General features: G+C 43.5%; 1 protein-coding gene across 7 annotated transcripts; it reads right to left on the bottom strand.

Moving 5' to 3' along the window:
• Positions 1 to 374: 374 nt before the first annotated feature.
• HUS1 (HUS1 checkpoint clamp component) lies at positions 375 to 18,341 on the bottom strand. Of its 7 annotated transcripts, none has more exons than XR_275420.5 (9): positions 18,239 to 18,341; positions 17,446 to 17,573; positions 17,177 to 17,353; positions 15,477 to 15,584; positions 14,356 to 14,430; positions 7,910 to 8,009; positions 6,509 to 6,628; positions 3,748 to 3,906; positions 375 to 3,093 (listed from the first exon to the last, which is right to left on the bottom strand). XR_275420.5 is itself a non-coding variant. In XM_065541973.2 (8 exons), exons 1-8 carry the CDS (start codon positions 18,288 to 18,290, stop codon positions 2,987 to 2,989), a joined length of 867 nt encoding a protein of 288 aa, XP_065398045.1. In that variant the 5' UTR covers positions 18,291 to 18,341; the 3' UTR covers positions 2,567 to 2,986. The 7 variants fall into 7 exon arrangements, 4 of the variants coding, with proteins under 4 accessions (XP_065398045.1, XP_065398046.1, XP_005549685.1 ...); XR_006696908.3 differs by having other exon boundaries at positions 2,952 to 3,093; positions 3,713 to 3,906; XR_012433202.1 differs by lacking the exon at positions 375 to 3,093 and adding an exon at positions 9,820 to 10,079 and having other exon boundaries at positions 3,631 to 3,906.
• Between the last annotated feature and the right edge of the window lie 594 nt (positions 18,342 to 18,935).

Below are 18,935 nucleotides of genomic sequence, written 5' to 3'. Positions count from 1 at the left end.
GAGGCTGGCAGACTGCTTGAGCCCAAGAGTTTGAGACCAGCCTGGGCAATGTGGTAAAACCTCATCTCTACAAAAAATACAAAAATTAGTCAGGCACAGTGGCACACACCTGTGGTTCCAGCTACTTAGGAGGGTGAGGCAGGAGGGCTACTTAAGCCCTGGAGTTTGAGACTGCAGTGAGCCGTGATTGTACCACTACACTCCAGCCTGGGGGACAAAGCCAGACCCTGTCTCCTCCAAGAAAAAAAAAAGAGCTAAAAACCAGAATAGGCAAATATATAGAGACAGATATTAGATAAGTAATTGCCTGGGGCCAGGAGGTATATGCTGGGGGAGAACAGAACAAGAGAAGAGAGAAAAATGAAAAATGATTACTTATGGTTAAGAAGTTTCTTTATTGGGTGATGAAAATGTTCTAAAATTGATAGTGGTGATGGTTGTACAACTCTGAGAACATACTAAAAACCACTAGACAGTCTATTTTAAATGGGTGAATTGTGTGATATGTGAATTACATCTCAATACAGCTGTTTTAAAAAGTACTGAATTGTTACCTCTTCAAAATGATGGATGCTTTGCTAAATTGGCAACATACACTAAGAACACGAATGTCACTAAACACCTTTGCCTAGTGGCTGAACCAGAATTCCAGCCCCAGGATTACTGTTGAGGCCACATTCTAGGTCCCCAAAAGTGGGCTCCTTCACACCAGGCACAGTTCCTCACTGTAAACTTAGCCTACAGAACTGACGGCTAAGCAGTTCCCTGCTGGGCCAAGGAAGCGCTGAAGGACGACAGGACCACTAGGATGCTAGCCAGGAGCAACTGGAATGTGAAATTCTTAAATGTCTCCAATATGGCACAGAATGACTTCAAAATTCAGCTGATAAAATTCTTGGATAAAAAGAATTGCTGGGTGTGGTGGCTTACGGCTATGATCCTAGCATTTTGGGAGGCTGAGGCGGGCAGACTGCTTGAGCCCAGGAGTCCTGGGCAACATGGCAAAACCTCATCTCTACAAAACAATATAAAAAACACACCTGTGGTTCCAGCTACTTGGGAGGGTGAGGCAGGAGGACTGCTTAAGCCCAGGAGTTTGAGACTGCAGTGAGCCGTGACTGTACTACTGCACTCCAGCCTGGGGGACAGAGCCAGATCCTGTCTCCCCCAGGAAAAAAAAAACAGCTAAAAACCAGAATAGGCAAATATACAGAGACAGATATTAGACAAGTAATTGCCTAGGGCTAGGAAGTATATGCTGGGGGAGAGCAGAACAAAGGAGGAGAGAAAAGATGTGCCTACCAAAAGGACATGGGGTCCTCAGCTCAGGGCAGGCAAGGTATGGGACTGCCTTATTTTACCCTGGCATTTAGGACAGTACTCCACAAACCACAAATTCTTATAAATCACAGCCAGTAGAAGTATGTCTCAAAATCCAGAAAGCTATTTAAAAGAGGTCTCAACACTTTGAGATGTTAGTCTTGAAATAAGTTAATTTTTCAAATTATATTCATTCCTCTAAATGGATTAAATTGCTATTTCTTGACCTGGCAATATTTTACCTTGGAAGATCATTCAATAGAGCAGCACTGTGCCCTTCTCTAAGTCTGTGGTTTTGTATGGGCTCCTGCCATCATTTTTCACAGCTCTTTGAGGAGCAAAGAGGTGGAGGACTTGGTAGACACTAAGTAGCAAGTTGTGATAGGAATCAGAAACAGATACCAACTTCTTGAATCTCAACTAAGGTTTCTTTAGCCACATTCTACACAAAGATAAAATCTTAAGCCATTCATTAAAATCTTCAAAATTATGTGTATTTGATAATAAACATCATATAGAGCAAATGGTTAAGTCACTAATACCATTCTCTTTAACAATAATTTCAGTTTTATAAAACTACTTTCAGATATTGTTTCATTTTGTATCATGATTTTTAAGTTTTCTCACTACAGCTGGAATTAATTTTGTTACAACGAGGAGAAAGGGTTTAAAAATTAAAATGGCGTCTTCTAATTTTAAAATGTTAATTTAACAAAATATTCCACCCTATTTAAACATTATTAAACACAGGCCAGGCATGGTGGCTCACGCCCGTAATCCCAGCACTTTTGAGAGGCCAAGGCAGGTGGATCACGAAGTCAAGAGATCGAGACCATCCTGGCCAACATAGTGAAATGCCATCTCTACTAAAAATACAAAAATTAGCTGGGTGTGGTGGCACGTGCCTATAGTCCCAGCTACTCGGGGGGCTGAGGCAGGAGAATCGCTTGAACTTGGGACGTGGAGGTTGCAGTGAGCCAAGATCGTGACACTGGCACTCCGGCCTGGCAACAGAGCAAGACTCTGTCTCAAGGAAAAAAAAAAAAACTGAACCAAGCAAACAAACAAAAAACCATTATTAAACATCAAAAGAACCATTCAAATACACTGGTTTTACCAAAAAACATGAAAAAGCCAAAATATAAATTTTCATGTTAGCTAGTCTTCGATTTCTTCATCTTGTCCTAAGCAACTTAGGCCTCAGTTTTGTAATGTGACATTAAGATAACGTTTACGGATGGGTGTGATGGCTAATGCCTGTAATCCCAGCACTTTGGGAGGCCCAGGTGGGCGGGTGGCTTGAGCCCAGGAGTTCAAGACCAGCCTAGGCAACACAGTGGGACTCTATCTCTATGAAAAATTAAAAACTAGCTGGATGTGGTGGTGCACACCGGTAGTCCCAGGTAGTCAGGAGGCTGAGGTGGGAGGATGCCTTGAGCCAAGGAGGTCAAGGCGGTGAGCCATGATTGTTGCCCTTCACTCCAGTCTGGGTGACAGAGTGAGACCTTGTCTCAAACGAAACAAAACAAGAAAATAAAAGATATTGTTGATCATGTCCACCTCCACAGGACAATGAGATAGAATTATAATAGGAAATATGATAGGTATGTTTCAGGGAGAATGAGCACATGTACCAGTACTGAATCAGCTTTGATGTTCAGAAACATCAAAGAAATATGGTCTCATCACCTAACACAGATGATACCTTAGAAGTTTCGTTTGTTTCTACTCTAAATAGAAGGGTCTTCTTTCCAGAACGACAGATCCGATGCACTGCGGAAGAAAGAAATATAAGGAATTACAACCTAAACCCAAAACTGGCCCCAGGAAGAAACTAATTGGAATGGCAGAAGGAGCTCCCAGCGAAAAGCTGTGTTGGCTGGGCCAGCTCTCCAGGCATCAAGAGGGGAGTGGACTCAGGTGGGCTTGAGTACTCAGCAAGAGAGAGAGGGACCCCAAATGCTGCAGCTGTGACACCCCACAGCGCTCTGAGTAACCAAGGCAGTGGCAGCGGGGTGACAGAGGCTATACTTTCTGTCACTGGGCTCCAAGGGGCAGGAGCAAGCAGGGTGAACACACTGAAATGCAAGACTGACTGTGCGCTACAGGCCGTGCTGAGCTAGAGCCTCTGCCTGGAGGGAAAGTACCCCCAGCTCCCAGGCAACAGCTGCACGAATTCTGGCTACTACACCAAGTCTAAATACATGAGGATTTTCACAACGTCAATGAGAAATTGTTCTTTAAAGTCTGAATAAATAAATTCTAGCTTTTCTTTTCAATGTCTTAAAAACAAAACAAAACAGACATGAGTAACACGAAGTGATATGTTTATCCAACTGTGTGCCATTAAGTCAACTTTTAGTTAAAATGTTAGAGAGGGACAAATAAGTACAGTGTGTCGATGTGCGGTGCCGTGAGGACACAGACCAGTGATCAGAACACAACGCCTACGGCCTCTCCCATCCTGACAAAGTCTCTGCATGCCAACTCCAGCAACAGGGTGCTAGGACAGCGCAGGGATGAAATACTGAAGGGAGACGTCTTCGTGAAGCAGATCAAAATGCACCATCTTGTTATTCACAATATCTGGGAAGAGAAAAGCCATGATTTTAAAGACCTAGTGCAGCACACACATTTTGATATCTACTTTTTCAGAACAGCCTTCCCAGCCTGTGCCTCCTGTTTTAGGCATCTGTCTTCCCCGAGGCAGCTGTGGAGACCGCAGTCTCTCACTCTCACTGCCACAGCTGAGGCTGCATCACTGGCATTTAGGACAGTACTCCACAAACCACAAATTCTTATAAATCACAGCCAGTAAAAGTATGTCTCAAAATCCAGAAAGCTATTTAAAAGAAGGTCTCAACACTTTGAGATGCTAGTCTTGAAATAAGTTAATTTTTCAAATTATATTCATTCCTCTAAATGGATTAAATTGCTATTTCTTGACCTGGCAAAATTTTACCTTGGAAGATTATTCAATAAAGCAGCACATCTACCAGTACTGAATCAGCTTTGATGTTCAGCACTGGTGGCTTCCTGCAGCGAGGAAAGGAAGAGTGAAGTGGCCCAAGCCCTTGGAAAAACACCCAGCAGGCTGGCTTTCTGGCAAACCACATTCACCCACATCAGCATCCTTCTGCGGGCAAGAGCAGCTCCTCACCAGTGAGTGGAGGAACTGTGCTGAGAAGAGTCGAGAGCCAGGATCCCCCAACACCTGGGACAGACTGTGTCACACACTGCTGCATGGGATGGACTCCTGCATCTCAACAGTCCTGCCAATCCCGTGAGGGCCATGGGGGATGGCTAAAATCCAAGGCATCAGGCATGCAACCAAGCAGGGAAGTAAAGAGCACATGAGGGCGGGCAGGAGCACACAGTGTGACAACCACCCCGAGCTCGGGGAGCTGCAGCACAGCAGCCGAGGAAAGCTCTCCAGCACATATGAGTGAGTGACAAGAAACCATGTGTGAGCAGGCTGCAGAGAGGCCAGTCCCAGGAGACGGGAGGTCGGGGAAAGGACCGGAGAGGACAAGCAGGAAGACAAGCATTCTTTAAGAGAGGTGGTGCAAGGGCACAGGAGAGGCAGAGACTGAGGGTGGCAGGACCTAGCTAGAGGAGGGGACAACTGATTCGACACCTGAAGGAGACTGATAGAGACAGAAAAGGGGCTTTGGGAAGTTAAGAAGGTATGAGAAGTTCAACCTAGGGTTGTTTTTTTTTTAAAATTTTTTGCTACATCACAATTTGCTGGTCCTCCTTTCTCTGCTACACATGGGGACACCAAAGTGAATGTTGAGAAGACACATGGCTTAGTCAACCACCTTTGATAAGAACTCTTCTGTGTTCCTCATCAGCCTTGGATTCAGAAGGTCCCCAAAATACCAAGTTCAAAGACTGATGTTGTGCAGCACAGGGACCCCCCAACCCGTGTTTCCACACTCTACATGGACGAGGAGTATTTCACCCTCTCACCATTCACACTGTGCTTGTCAGGACCAAGGGTCTGGGCATTGTATAGGAGCTTGGGAGAAGTGCAGCCATGAGGCCCAGCCCAAACTATGAACAAGGAGTCCCTTTACACGACCTCCAGGTGACCTCCATGCACATCAAGGTTCTGAGAAGCACCTTTAAGGACCCGGCACTGCCACACAGCTCCCACCATGCTTGGCCTTAGAAATATGACACCGTTCATGTCAAAGTTCCTTAAAAAGCAGCACAGGTACCTCACTTCAAAACTCCTCATGATCTGGCCTCATCTAGCTTCTCCATCTCTACCCTCAGAGCTGCTTCTCTGGCGGTATCTCCTTCTGTGCCCATCACTCCAACTGATGCCTTCCCCAATTCCCTAACACCCATTGCTCCTCCCATGGTCTCTTCTGATTCTCTTCATGTCTCTCGTTCAAAAGGGCTGGTCCTCGACATTGCCACCTAGAATGTTCTGTTCCTTCTCTACAGCACACTGCAGATCCGAAAGGGATGAGGTGCAGCGTTGGCCCAACCTCCCTCTTAGCTCAGCCTGGGAGCTATTCTACAAAACGTGGAACTTCAAATCCAGGCTGCAGTCGCTGTCATTTCAGTAGAAGGTGACAAAAATGCCTTGAAAAGCTCTTGGCAGGTAATGACCTTCTCATGTGTGGTCAGCAGATGAACAGCGCTGGAGCAGGTGTGTGACCTCACAAGACGGGACCCAGCCAGAATCAAGAGGCAACTGTTAACCAGCAGCCAAGGGATAGATATGGGGCAGCGAGTGCAGGCCAGCATAGCCACAGAAAGGAAACAAGGCATCACAAGGGAAAACTTAAATCCAAGCCAAACCGTGTCTGGCACTCTGAGTAGGTCAAATTAGATGGCCATGGAGAAGGTGAGATGATCTGCACCCATCTTCCCGAGGGCGTCTCCAGGTGCGCTGGCCAGCTGAGGCAGCACACAACCCACCTATCAACCAGTGTGGCTGCCGGTTGCAGGCGCTAACAGAGTGCCCAGGGGTTGTTTCTCTGCTGCCACCTTAGGTACTTCTAAGTCCAGGAAAATTAAAAAACCCGACTGTCCTAGGAAGCTAAAGTCCACATAATTGAGCTTTTTTTTTTTTTTGGACTTATGAGACTATATGCAATTTGTTAGATTAGAGTTGAGTGAGGTATTTAGAATATGAAAGAATATGAAAAACAAAAGAGAGAAGCACACTCACTGCATAAGGCTTTTGTGGGATTTACTTGTTGTCCAGCAAGAAACTGTAGGAGCTTCCTAATATCTATGTGCACTTCAGCCATGTGTTCCACGTTTCTGTCTTGATGGGTGCTTTCAGAGGCTAAAATGATAGGAATGCGTTTAAATACAACATCTTCACACATAACAGGAAACCTGGAGACACTTGCATTTTATCTGAATAAGTGATTCACTTCAGCACTGGTTTTAGCATCCTGGAGAAATATTGCAACTTGTAAATGTTGTCATTCATTAAGCATTAGGTCCTAACTATTTAAAATACTATGATAATTTCCAGGCATCTTTATTTACAGGGGACTTGAAATATAACTCAATCTCCCTCTTTAGGTCAAAGAAAATTGCATTTATTTGTACTCACTCACTATGTATTTTAAGAGTGAAAATATATACATTAACTAATGCAAGGCCTGTCATTCTCAAGTGCAATTAAAAAAAATCCTTTCAACTTCTGAGAAAGTACCAAAGGTAAGTCCCACCTTATGTTTATTAAAAGAAACAAAATCAGAATGAATCACTTTACACAATATTATCAAAGGTATAACCACATGGATTTCACTCTGCCGGAACAGGATGCTCTTAATTAGAAAGTAAACATTCCTTCCAACTCTATGCTAAAATCTGTGCTTATATTCAAGCAAACTTGTAGTGACTTAATGCTAAACGTGACCAGGGCCGATTTTATTGGTTCTGGAACACCAATGTATCATAAAATGATTTTCTCATCATCCCCAGGTGTTTCTCCCCTGGTCCTTTGCCTGCTTTCCTGCTGAGGCAGCCCCTGCTACTGTGCAGCTGCCCACTTTCCAGCCATGATTCTAACCCCCTCTTGGCTTATGACTCACCAGACTGTACAACCATCCCCTCTTTCCCCACTTGCTGAACTGACTCTATCGTCCCTTATTACCTTGTATGAGATGAGAAATGTCATCAAGTGAAACAGTTTTGCATCTGCTACACTAATTTCTTACCTGTGGAAGTAACTAAAGGAGGAGAATATAAGAACAAATGTATCTACCTTTCTGAATCCATTCCAGGTGAGAAATGGAAATCTTTAGGAGTAGAATAGGAATTGAAGAGCTGGAAGGGATCTTGGAGGTTATTTAACTTGATCCAAATTCTACAGAGTATGGAGACCCTGCACAGATCGGTCAGCTACTTGGTGGCACAGCTTCTCCCCCTGGTGGCTAACTGCTCCACTACACCACAGAGATACGTAGTCCAATCTCAATTCCTTTGTTCTTTACCCAAGCATGAAACAAAGTCAACTGAATTTCAACCTTTTTACATTAAGAGACCTCAATAGGTAGGTTATCTGAAACAGTTAACTTATCAAAAGCAAAATATAACCCACTAGAACACTTACCTAAAGGAGGATTTCCAAGATCTTTAAAATGAGTTGTAACACATACTAATTCAGTTTCTATTTTCAAATTCAATTCTCCATCTAGGTTTGCTTCAATAACCTGCAAATTGAGTATTTTACATAGTCTTAGAAAAGGAAGACAAAAGGAAAAAAACTCCATGGGCAGCAGCTTTCACACAACCAGATGACAAAGTACCCTACAAAACCTCAAAACACCTCAGAGCGCCCTGAGATCCCCGTGCTATCAGCGAAAGAGAGAAGATAAGGCCCAAGAGCCAAGAACTCAGAAACCTCCCAAAAATCCCAAAGGGGAAGTCCCCCTGCCTGCCTCCCGGAATGGAGAACACAGTAAAGATGTGAAAACAGGTAGAACTCAGAGAGGACTTGCCAGGAGACTACAGCAGCACAAGGGCAGGGCTCTAGGGAGGGCTGGGTGGAGCTGATGAGAACTCCCTCACAGCAGGAGAGAGTCTTGCACTGAGAAGGAACCACGGGAAGTAAGAGCCTCAACTGAGCAGAATGGGTACCTCGGGCAAAAAAAAAAAAAAAAAAAGGAATGAAGCTTTAAAAGAACGAAAAAGAGGGACAGATCTCAGAAAGTCCTGGGGACGTGGTGAGGATGCATGTTTTAATATTTTATGGTTACAAAGAATAGAGAATTCTAGAGTCATTAAATTAGAAAATTATTTTGGTCCACTTTCACTCCTACAATGAAACTTCCTCCTAAAATAACCAGAAAAACCACCTACAACAGCAACAACAAAAGGATTGTGGTTGACTTCCATATAGTAATATTCTGAAAAAAGAAAAATAGAAATTATAATGTCCAAATAGCACAGAAACTAAAGACACTCTGCAAACCAGATGCAGAGAGTAGCCTATTATTTCAAGACCAACTAAAACAAATGAACAATAATAAAAGCTATGACAGAACAACATGAATCAGAACTAGGGAAGCTCAGACATGAGATGACCAGACAGTATGCACATATGAAAACACAGCTAACAGCACAGGAAGTAATTAGAAACACAAGGAAAATTTTCAGAAACAGAAACTAGTTTAGAAGGAAGAAGACTAGAGCAAATAGGTGCCACAGAGAGAACAGTAAGAGAAACTGGGATGGAAAGGAGAAAAATAAAATTTACCAAACAGAAACAAAGAGATGAAAAGGATCTGACAGAAAATAATAAAGATGGTGGAGAAGAACCAAGCCCTCTAAGTACCAGAAGAAAAAGAAAGCACTGGAAAATAAATGCTATCAACTATAGCTCAAAACTTTCCTGAAGTGAATGAAGAGTTGGGCCCACTTACTGAAGGGACACACCACACACCTGGGAAAATTGACCCCAGACGGTCAAGACAGTTGGATTTAAAGAAAATGGGAAAAATCCCCAGAGTATTTAGTCCCCACCTTCAAATGAATAAATCCAAGCTGTGAAACAAAATCAGAATGGAATCAGACTTTTTGATAGCAATAATATACACCAGCAGACAACGCAGTGCAGTGAGCCAAACTGACATTATAAACACATGATAACCAATGGAATCCTATTCCTGTGAGTCCTTTCTGAGTGATATGCTAGAGAATAAGCTTTTGAAAACCAAAAAATCATTGGAGAACTTACAGCATAAACAGTGTGAGCCTTATTTTGACCTTTGGAACCAAAACTAAACAATAGGAGTGAAGAGGACAGAATAATGTGTAGTAATAAAATTTTATGCTCTGATGATGTAGACGTAATATAACCATTACAAAACAGGAAGGAGGAAAATGAGAAAAGAATGTGGAAATCAGTGTCTTATTTTTATAAAATATAATAAACCATTTGTCATAAATACACATTTAATATGACTTAAGGCCTTTAGAATTTCCTGAGAACATAGCCATTTATTTAGAAAATAAACTCACATGTTGGAAAATGAAATTTCCAAATCCAGAAGGGTCTGGGGCTGCTGTCGGGTTACCAGGACTGAGGATGGCTGAGCTGAACTCCACATGCACAGGCTACCAGACTTCTGCCTCTCCCTCACATACCATCAGGCGCCCCTCTTCTACTCCTGCTCTTGCTGCCTTAGGACTGTCTCCATATTGTAACAGGGGGCTCCTTTCCTTTGAAGCTCCTCTCTACCCACCTCAACAACCAATCAGTTCTTTTAATTGGATGGAACCTAGAAATGAAGCATATGCCACAGTGTGGTTTGAGGTTTTGCTAACCTGTCTTGGTCCACTCCCGCACCTACAACGAAACTTCCTCCTAAAAGAACCAGTACATATTATTTCTCTTTTTGACATTGATATCTGCTCAATGTTAAAGCCTAGGAGGTCTCTGGAAAGCCCGTGTGTAGTCTGCCAGACAGCATTTTGCCATCTTGTACTATAAAAGTGTCATCTAGCAACTAGTCTTATTTAGGGCCATTCCATCCTCACAGTGCCACAGAGAGAAAAGAGAGAAGGCATCCTGTCTGCACAGCTCTGTATCAGTGTCCATGTTTAACTGAATACAATTTAGTGTTCCTTGTTCCTGTTCCTTAAAATTGGTGAACTCTGAATAGTTTTCATTCCAAAAACAAAGTTTTTCTAACTTGGGTGAGCTCTTATTTCTGAGTTTTTCACATTAATAGAAAAATAGTGCCCCAGACTTACTTGTTGTATAATCTACTTTGAATGAGAAATACTCACTTTCAACCTTTTTCTTTCATTAATCCAAAAAACAGATTGTTATATTTCCTAACCCGCTTTCCTACAATCTGGAACACTAGGTGACTGAAATAAAATATATAAAACAATCTTTGTGAATATGCTGGACTGCTTACTGGGGCTCTGTAAGGTTAACACATGACTTATGCTCATTTGTTCCAAACAACCACACACACACCCAAGATCTGTAAATTCCCATTGTTTTGAAAAACAATGGTTTTAGATATAAATAAATAAATACTTATTCAAAAATGCAACTTGCAATGGTCCTAGATGCACTTCAGGCTTAAGTGTTCTCTTGCATTTTCTTTGAATTCCTAAAAGTCTCAGTAACAGAACATTAGATTCTAACTCCCTCCTAAATGTTAACACTTGGTGCCTAGCACATGGTGGCCTTGAGTCAATACTTATTGAAGAAATTAACAAACAACTAATTCTCTGAACACTGGTCACTCATGTCTATTTTATGATTCGGTTATTTGGAATATGATGCACATCAACACACTTGATTTCTTAAGTATCAGGGTAAGATCTTTTCAATGATTTCCTTAAAATAGTCACCTATTGTTTACTGAATGCTGACTATACTGGGCACCTAGTAAAAATTGTCTCTAAATTTATAAAAAGTGACGAAGCCCCTGTCATAGCTGCACTGTTATCCCTATTTGGGGTAGTACCCAGCACTAGGGCACTCACTGCACAGTGCAGCCTGGAGCTGAACCCAGGTGTGTGGCTCCAAAGACTCCCCTCTTCCACATCATGACTCTAAACACAGACTCTCTGGTTTCCATCATTAAGGTGACCCTGCAAAGCTGTTTCTCAGATAACATTTGAAGTACAATATAGTATGGCACTGATATGATTTGTTTTGGCTCAGTATTCCCACCCAAATCTCATCTCGAATTATAATCCCCAAGTGCTGATGAAGGGGCCTGGTGGTAGGTGACTGGATCACAGGGGCAGCTTCTCCCATGCTGTTCTCATGATAGTGAGGGAGTTCTCATGAGATCTGATGGTTTTAAAAATGACAGTTTTTCCTGTGCTCTTCTCTCTTCAGCTGCCATGTAAGACGTGCCTTGCTTCCCCTTTGCCTTCTGTCATGATTGTAAATTTCCTGAGGCCTCCTCAGCTAGACAGAACTGTGAGTCAATTAAACCTCTTTTGTTTATAAATTCCCTGGTCTCAGGTACTATCTTTATAGCAGTGTGAAAACAGAGTAATACAGGCACAAATCACAAAGTACTGTTACGTGATGTGGTCTGAAGGTAGGCAGCACTGACATCCCCCAGGAGCTGGTCAGCAATAGAGCCTCAGGCTCCAGCTCAGACCTCCCAAATCAGAACCTGCACTGTAACCAGATCCCAGGGGATTCACACACATGGTAGAACTTAGAAGCAATGTCTTAGAACATGATGTCGATTCCCTCCAGTTCTTGCTTATTTTTCTGTTCCTGCATGAGTCACATACACAACCCACCCCATCAGTCACACTTCACATTTAATGAAAGGAAGTGACTGGGCATCTCTAAGGGGAAGGTAGACATTTTTAGTGTGTTGAGTCTACCATTTTCCTTAATTCTACTGCCTGTAATATTCAGACACAGAATTCTGGATACCCAGGAAGACCTCATTATGTACTTTGCTACAGTAACTTGATCGATTATGTACTTTGCTACAGTAACTTGATAACTTTCCATTTAGTAATTCCAGATTGTAGTAGCCACTCCACAAAATGTCTGTTTTTTAAACTCCAAAAAAGAGAAAACAAAACACCTCTGATGATTCTAAGCTACCCTTCTACGTCTCTACTTTGCTGAATCATTTTCATTGAACAGAAAGAACAAACAAATGCCATCCTTCAATTAACCGCCCTGTCTTTTCTCTCCTGGGCCTCTTTGAATTTCTCTGGAAGTCCCCAGAGTATCCCTAGATGAAGCCAGCCTGACAACTGGATCGACATCACTGCAGTCACAGGTGACACCAATGTCGGCACAGTGCACACTGCTTCATGGAAAACAGATTTTAAATTAAAATGAGCTCTATATAGAATTTATGAAAGAAAAGCCTTGAGTTAGGTCCAACGACAGCAATGCTCTTAGTGAGCAGAACTCTACAAAAAAACAGCCCAATGTACATTTTCTAGGCTTCAAAATACTTTTGTGATTTCAAAGACCTCTTGAAGCTAAATTTTAACACTAAAATTTAACACTAAATTTTAACACTAAAAATTTAACACACTAAGAATGTCCACCTTCCCATTAGAGATGCCCAGTCACTTCCTTCTTTCATTAAATGTGACACTTACTGCTGCCTACCGAGTGGCAATCCCAAACTGGGCAGCTGGGACACAAAGATGATTAAGACGGGGTTTCCCTTATCAAGAAGCTGGTGGTTCAGGAGACCTTCAGAGATATTAGCAGGTGATTTACCATGTACACTGGACAGCTGAGCTCCACGGAGGAGGGGCTTCCAGAGGGGTGGTGGGGAAAGGTCTGTGATGAAGCATGAGAATGGCTAAGTGCCTTCCAGGGAGATGGAGAGAAGCAGCCATGTGCGAAATGGCAAAGAACTGAACAGAAAAGAAGAGGCATTGTCGGGGAATACCAGAACCCAGCCTGGTTCTGCAGGGAGGGTCTGGCAATACAACAGAGATGTGGCTACAGAGGTGGCCTGGTATACTAGGAAGATCAAAAGTTTACGCTTCATCAGGTGGACAGTGGTTTTTAAAAGATTCAGGGACATAACCAAGTGTGTTCTTTGGAGTGGGGTAGGAGGGAGCAGGGGGCGGGGGAGGGGCAGTGAATGAAGGAAGAACTCAGAATAACCCCAGGTATGAATGAGGATAATCCACGTATTTCCCACCACTGTCACACACTGTAACATTTCGAGCCACGTGGCCATAGGAGACTTTCACAAAATAAACAGAAAATAAACAGAAATATAAAAGTGCCCCCTAGCTTGGTGTGAGGGGTGCGTGGAATAAAGGCTGCTATGGTGTGGCATACCTTTGTCCCTGGCTCACTGAAAGACATTTGGCATGCAGACAGGAAACTCCAAACTCACTGTCAATCATATCAGTGACTCATAGAAAAATATGGGCACATTAGCAGGTAAAAGATACAGTGTTCTGGCCGGGCGCCATGGCTCACGCCTATAATCCCAGTACTTTGGGAGGGATCATGAGGCAGATCACGAGGTCAGGAGATCGAGACCATCCTGGCTAACACGGTGAAACCCCGTCTCTACTAAAAATACAAAAACAAAACAGTAACTGGGCGGGGTGGCGGGCGCCTGTAGTCCCAGTTACTTGGGAGGCTGAGGTGGGAGAATGACGTGAACCCGGGAGGCGGAGCTTGCAGTGAGCCGAGATCGCACCACTGCACTCCAGCCTGGGCGACACAGTGAGACTCTGTCTCAAAAAAAAAACAAAACATAATGTTTCATCCAAAATGTAAGAGGAAAAACAGGCAGAACGGCTGAACAGATCCTTAATATACTATAAATATAAACACAAGGGATTAAAGGCAAACATAAAAGCTTTCCTCAGTGAATGAGACTTGAAAAGTACTGGAATAGGTTTCTAAATCCAACTAGCAATCTGCAGGCTCTCAGCACTAGGCCAGGTCCTCATGAGTGGGAATTCGGTTAGGAGGTGCCCATCTGCGTAGACTGCTGCAGGGTGAGCTAGAGCACCCACGCCACCCCACCAAATACTTCAGAGTTCTTTTCTAAAGAAGTTGTGACTTACAAGGTGATTGCTGATGTTTTTCATTTTTTCCACAACACTCTTCATAGTCTTCAAGACTGGTAAATAAATACTAACCTACAAAACCAATGAGAAAAAGCACAAGTATTAAAAATATTAATATACTCTAGTAATGACAAGGGCTCCATAACTAACTCTGGAACACACTGCATGCTCAAAAACTACGGGATACTATTTTACAATTTTCTGAATAAAGTTCTTTTAAAAATATAAAAAGAAAACCAATTCTATTTCACTAACTCAAGGATGCTCAAGCAAAATTAAAGACTGGAATGCCTGCCTCTGGCTACCTCAGCAACCATGTCCCTGCGGGCATTCTTCTGGCTCAAGAAGGAATAGGGCACTTCAGCTGAGATGCCCCTATATTGGTCCAGGGGGAATAAAACTCAGGCACTCAGCAGGAGGCCCTCCTCTAAGGGACATTTACACGTATGATTCAGGGGCCTTTTCCACGCTCTGTGCAAAAATACGGCAGAGAGTCACTGCATCACACCTGAGACTGTTACCAAGAGTGCTCTAGAAAACAGGGGCTTTTTCGAAATCAGTGTAGAAGTCGTCTAGTAAAAGTCAAGTAATTATTTTACCCAACATATTTTTGTACTTTCTTCTTAAATAAATTGTGAGCAAGAGGAAATGGGCCCTTTGGCATCATCTTTACCTTCTGGGGTTCTAGGGTTAACCATCAGCATGACTGTTAACCCATATTAGCCCTAAACCATGAAATTCCTCTCTTCTTGGCTTTCGTGCGCATCCAGATATCGCTCCTGACTGGCTGAGGAAAAGATCAAGTCTTGGAAACCCAAATTGGTGTCTAAGGTCAAGAATACTAACGAATACTAATTGTCCTCCAAAGTATCATTTCAGTTGTGTTTTAAATGATGTTGCTGAGTGAGACATTTTCTACATATAGGATGGCATGACATTTCTATCATATGCAACATGTTTTAAGATGTTTTATGTAAATAACAAAAGGCAAATATTCTAATGTTTTCCTTAAGAATCCTTTAAAAATAAAATATACTGCAAGACTACAACTGAAATTAGAGAATTCAAGTCATGCCATTTAATGTGGGGTGTACAACAGGATTGCAGGCATCACCTACATCAGGATCTGGGACCACCGGTTCTTGCAAGTCCTTCCACAATTTCCTAGGAATCACCTTTATAGGGATGTCATGTGTCACAATGCGGCTACTGCTTGACATAGATAACTGCCAAGAAAAGAATTAATTTAAAAATATTTTTATGTTGTTAATATTAAGCAACAACAAAACAACCCAAAGACCCGAGGACAAAAAAGTTGAAATGCCAAATCTAAGTGGAATGCTGTCAATTTATTCACTGAAAAGCCATTCGACCAATATTGATGGTGCCAATATTTACGGAACAGACTCTGGGTACTTTCAGGAACTGGGAAGTGTGGTAAATAAGACAAAAAGGTCCTCAATATTCCAGTGGAACAAACAGATCAATAAAAATGCAAACAAATGAAATTGCATGACATGCTCATTAGAGTCGTGAGAAAGCAAACCACAGTGACCAGAGTGAGTGTGGGGGAGTTTCCTTAGACTGACGAGGTGACATTTCAGATACCACCAAAAGCAGCAGCCGTGGGAAGACAGGAACAAGGGGACAGGGTTTCAGGCTGGGGAAACAGCACATGTAAAGCCATGAGGCAGAAAGAAGCAAGCCTGCTATGTTGATGCAACCAAGAGAAGGCCACTCTTTGGGCATAGGACACTCAGGGGGCTGCAGTTTCTAAACAGTTAAAAGGCAAACTATATTTACTTCTAGGGGCTTCTATGAGACTCGCAGAACAAAATATCTTGCACTTTTGGACCTAAAATATTATACGTTACTATCTTGCTTTTCCTTAATAGGAAAAACATACCAAACTTATGTTGTGACATGAAATACCCTAATTAGCTCTAAGAACTGCCTGACTGCAGAGTCGAGAGTTATGAAGAAAAGTTGGGTCGGGCGCGGTGGTTCATGCCTATAATCGCAGCACTTTGGGAGGCCTTTGAGAGGACGAGGTAGGTGGATCACTTGAGGTCAGGAGTTCAAGACCAGCCTGGCCAACATGGTGAAACCCCAACTCTACTAAAAAAATACAAAAATTAGCCGGGTGTGGTGGTGGGCGCCTGTAATCCCAGCTGCTTGGGAGGCTGAGGCATGAAAATCACTTGAACCTGGGAGGCGGAGGTTGCAGTGAGCCGAGATCGCACCACTGCACTCCAGCCTGGGTGACAAGAGAGAGACTCAGTCTCGGAAAAAAAAAGGAAATACGAACCTCATTCCATGAGTAACAAGAGCAACTCTGGGTTGTATGTGTGCGCATGAGGTTGTGTATTTGTGTGTTTGGAGGACAGCTGTGCACTAAATTCATCTGGCAGTAGCATATAAAACATATGTGTACTGAACAATGAGGGGCCATTTAAAGGTTATCAGAGCAGATGAGGCAGGGTAGGAGTGGGGAGAAAATGTGTCAACGGTGAAAATGCATAGAAACCATGATTTCTAGACAAGGTGACAATACCACTACAAGAAATAGAGAGGCTGGAAGTTTTATGGCTTGGAAAAAGCAGCAGTCTAGCCGAATGCATAGGATAACAACACTATTTTAAAATGAGGAGGAACTGACTCTAATGCAAAATATAGTTATGGACCAGCTCTTTAAATTTAAATAAACCAAATAGCTTTCAACAATATTTATTGCTAAAGAGGCTAGGCTAACTATGTCTATTCCTTCGAAGCCAAGACTTCTGTGGGAAATTTCTGAAACCCTGACTCTCCTACTCACCAGCTCCACGGAGACTGTGAGGCAGGGAAAGTGTTTATTAGTCAGTTTGATTTTCAAGGCTCTGGCATTCTGGGCAGTTTTCAAGGCTCGAGATAAGTTTTCCGATGTTAGCTCTAAATAAATCTCATTGTTTTCTGCAGAGACACCCTCCATTTGAAATTCGTTGAAGAAGTTCTCCTAAGGGAAAAACATGGGGGATGAGGCAGGGCACTTGTGGTCTTTCCAGAGACAATCTGCAGATTGCAGGCCTCTCAGAAGTTTTTGCTCACCTGTTCCAGCTCACACCACATGCTCACTCCTCCATTAGCCAGCTTGTCACAAAGGATGAAGTTAAGCTTATCAGGGCTGATGCGGAGGGTGCAGGTTTTGGCAAGCTTGGCTATCATGTTACTGATTCCTAAAGCAGGGGTTAAAATAAGGAATCACTAAAACGCACATCATGTATCCTAGAGACCAACTTATTTTACAGAATTTCTTGTTCATCATGGTGCAACTTCTCGGTGGAAAAATAACCACTTACATTGGTATCACACTGGAAAGTATGATGTCACGCAATTCTCCCAACAAACCCGGGGAGATGTACAGCATACATCATCAGTGCTCAAATAAAAAAACAGGCACCTACTAGTCATTCATTCATTTAACACGAACTTATTGACTACTGGGTACCGCAGTACAGAGTTCAATGCAAGGTTAGGCACTGTCAGGGTGGAGGGACGAATGGGGCCTTGAAGGAATGTCAATGCCTGATAAAGCCGTCTGTGGGAGCAGTGGCCGCTTGCTTTTAAAGCCGCGTGATCGGAATCAAGTTTCAGAAACGTCCCTTGAAAGCCGCCTTCACCCCAAGTGCCCTACGATCCGACCCGCGCACTCCCGGCCCATCATCCCGCGGCCTCCACCAGCACCCCTATGCCTGCCCCATCCTCCCGCGGCCCCTCCCGCGGCCCATCTCGCTGCCCCTTCCACCGCCCATCCCCGCTCTGATCTTCCTCCGCGGTCCCCACCGCGCGCTCACTGCTTCCTTCCGTTCCTCCCTCGCTCCCCTCCGGCCTCCCTGCTCACGTGTGAAGTGGTTCAGACAGGCCCCGTCCACGATCTTAGCCCGAAACCTCATGGCCGCGCCTGCCGCAGCCGCGACGGCCTCTGTGGGTAACAGATAAGTGTCGCGCCCTGAGTGTCCCGGCCCGGAAACACGGCGGCGCGCACAGTGGTTCCGCCCGGCTCGGGCTACCCGGCTCTTGCCAGGATTGCCTCCGGGCCACGCCCCTGGGGTGGTGGGGCCAGGGGTCACGCCCCAGAGAAGGTGGGGTCACGGGTCAAGGATCACAGGTCACGCCCCGAGGAGGTGGGGTCCCAGTCTCCGGGTATGCCTCGGCGCTCCGGGGTAATGTGGGATCTGCTTTTAGTGAGGCGGTGGCTTCAAGCCCCAGATTTGGGGAGGTGGTTCTGAGAATTCACGTTTTGAAAGAATTTTGTGACACCTACTCCAAGTGCTATTTAAAAATATCCAAATAAAATTAGTCGTTTATAAAGGTTAAACAATATTATCTTAAATATACCTCTCTAAGGTAGAGCAGCTTTAAACCCTCTAGCCTCCGATGACGGTACCGGTACTTTGGTATTGAAGCATCTTGGTTGATTAAGGTTCTGAAAACTGTTTTAAATGACTTTTTAAAAAATTTAACATATTACTGGCTAGTTGGTAAAGACGGGATGCTTAAAGAACACTGACGTTAAGTGGTAATTCTGCAGTTTGCCT

Source organism: Macaca fascicularis, chromosome 3 (assembly GCF_037993035.2).
Source record: "Macaca fascicularis isolate 582-1 chromosome 3, T2T-MFA8v1.1".
NCBI lineage: Eukaryota > Metazoa > Chordata > Mammalia > Primates > Cercopithecidae > Macaca > Macaca fascicularis.
The sequence above is the reverse complement of the archived record's forward strand: the minus strand, read 5'-3'. Positions and strand labels throughout refer to the sequence as shown.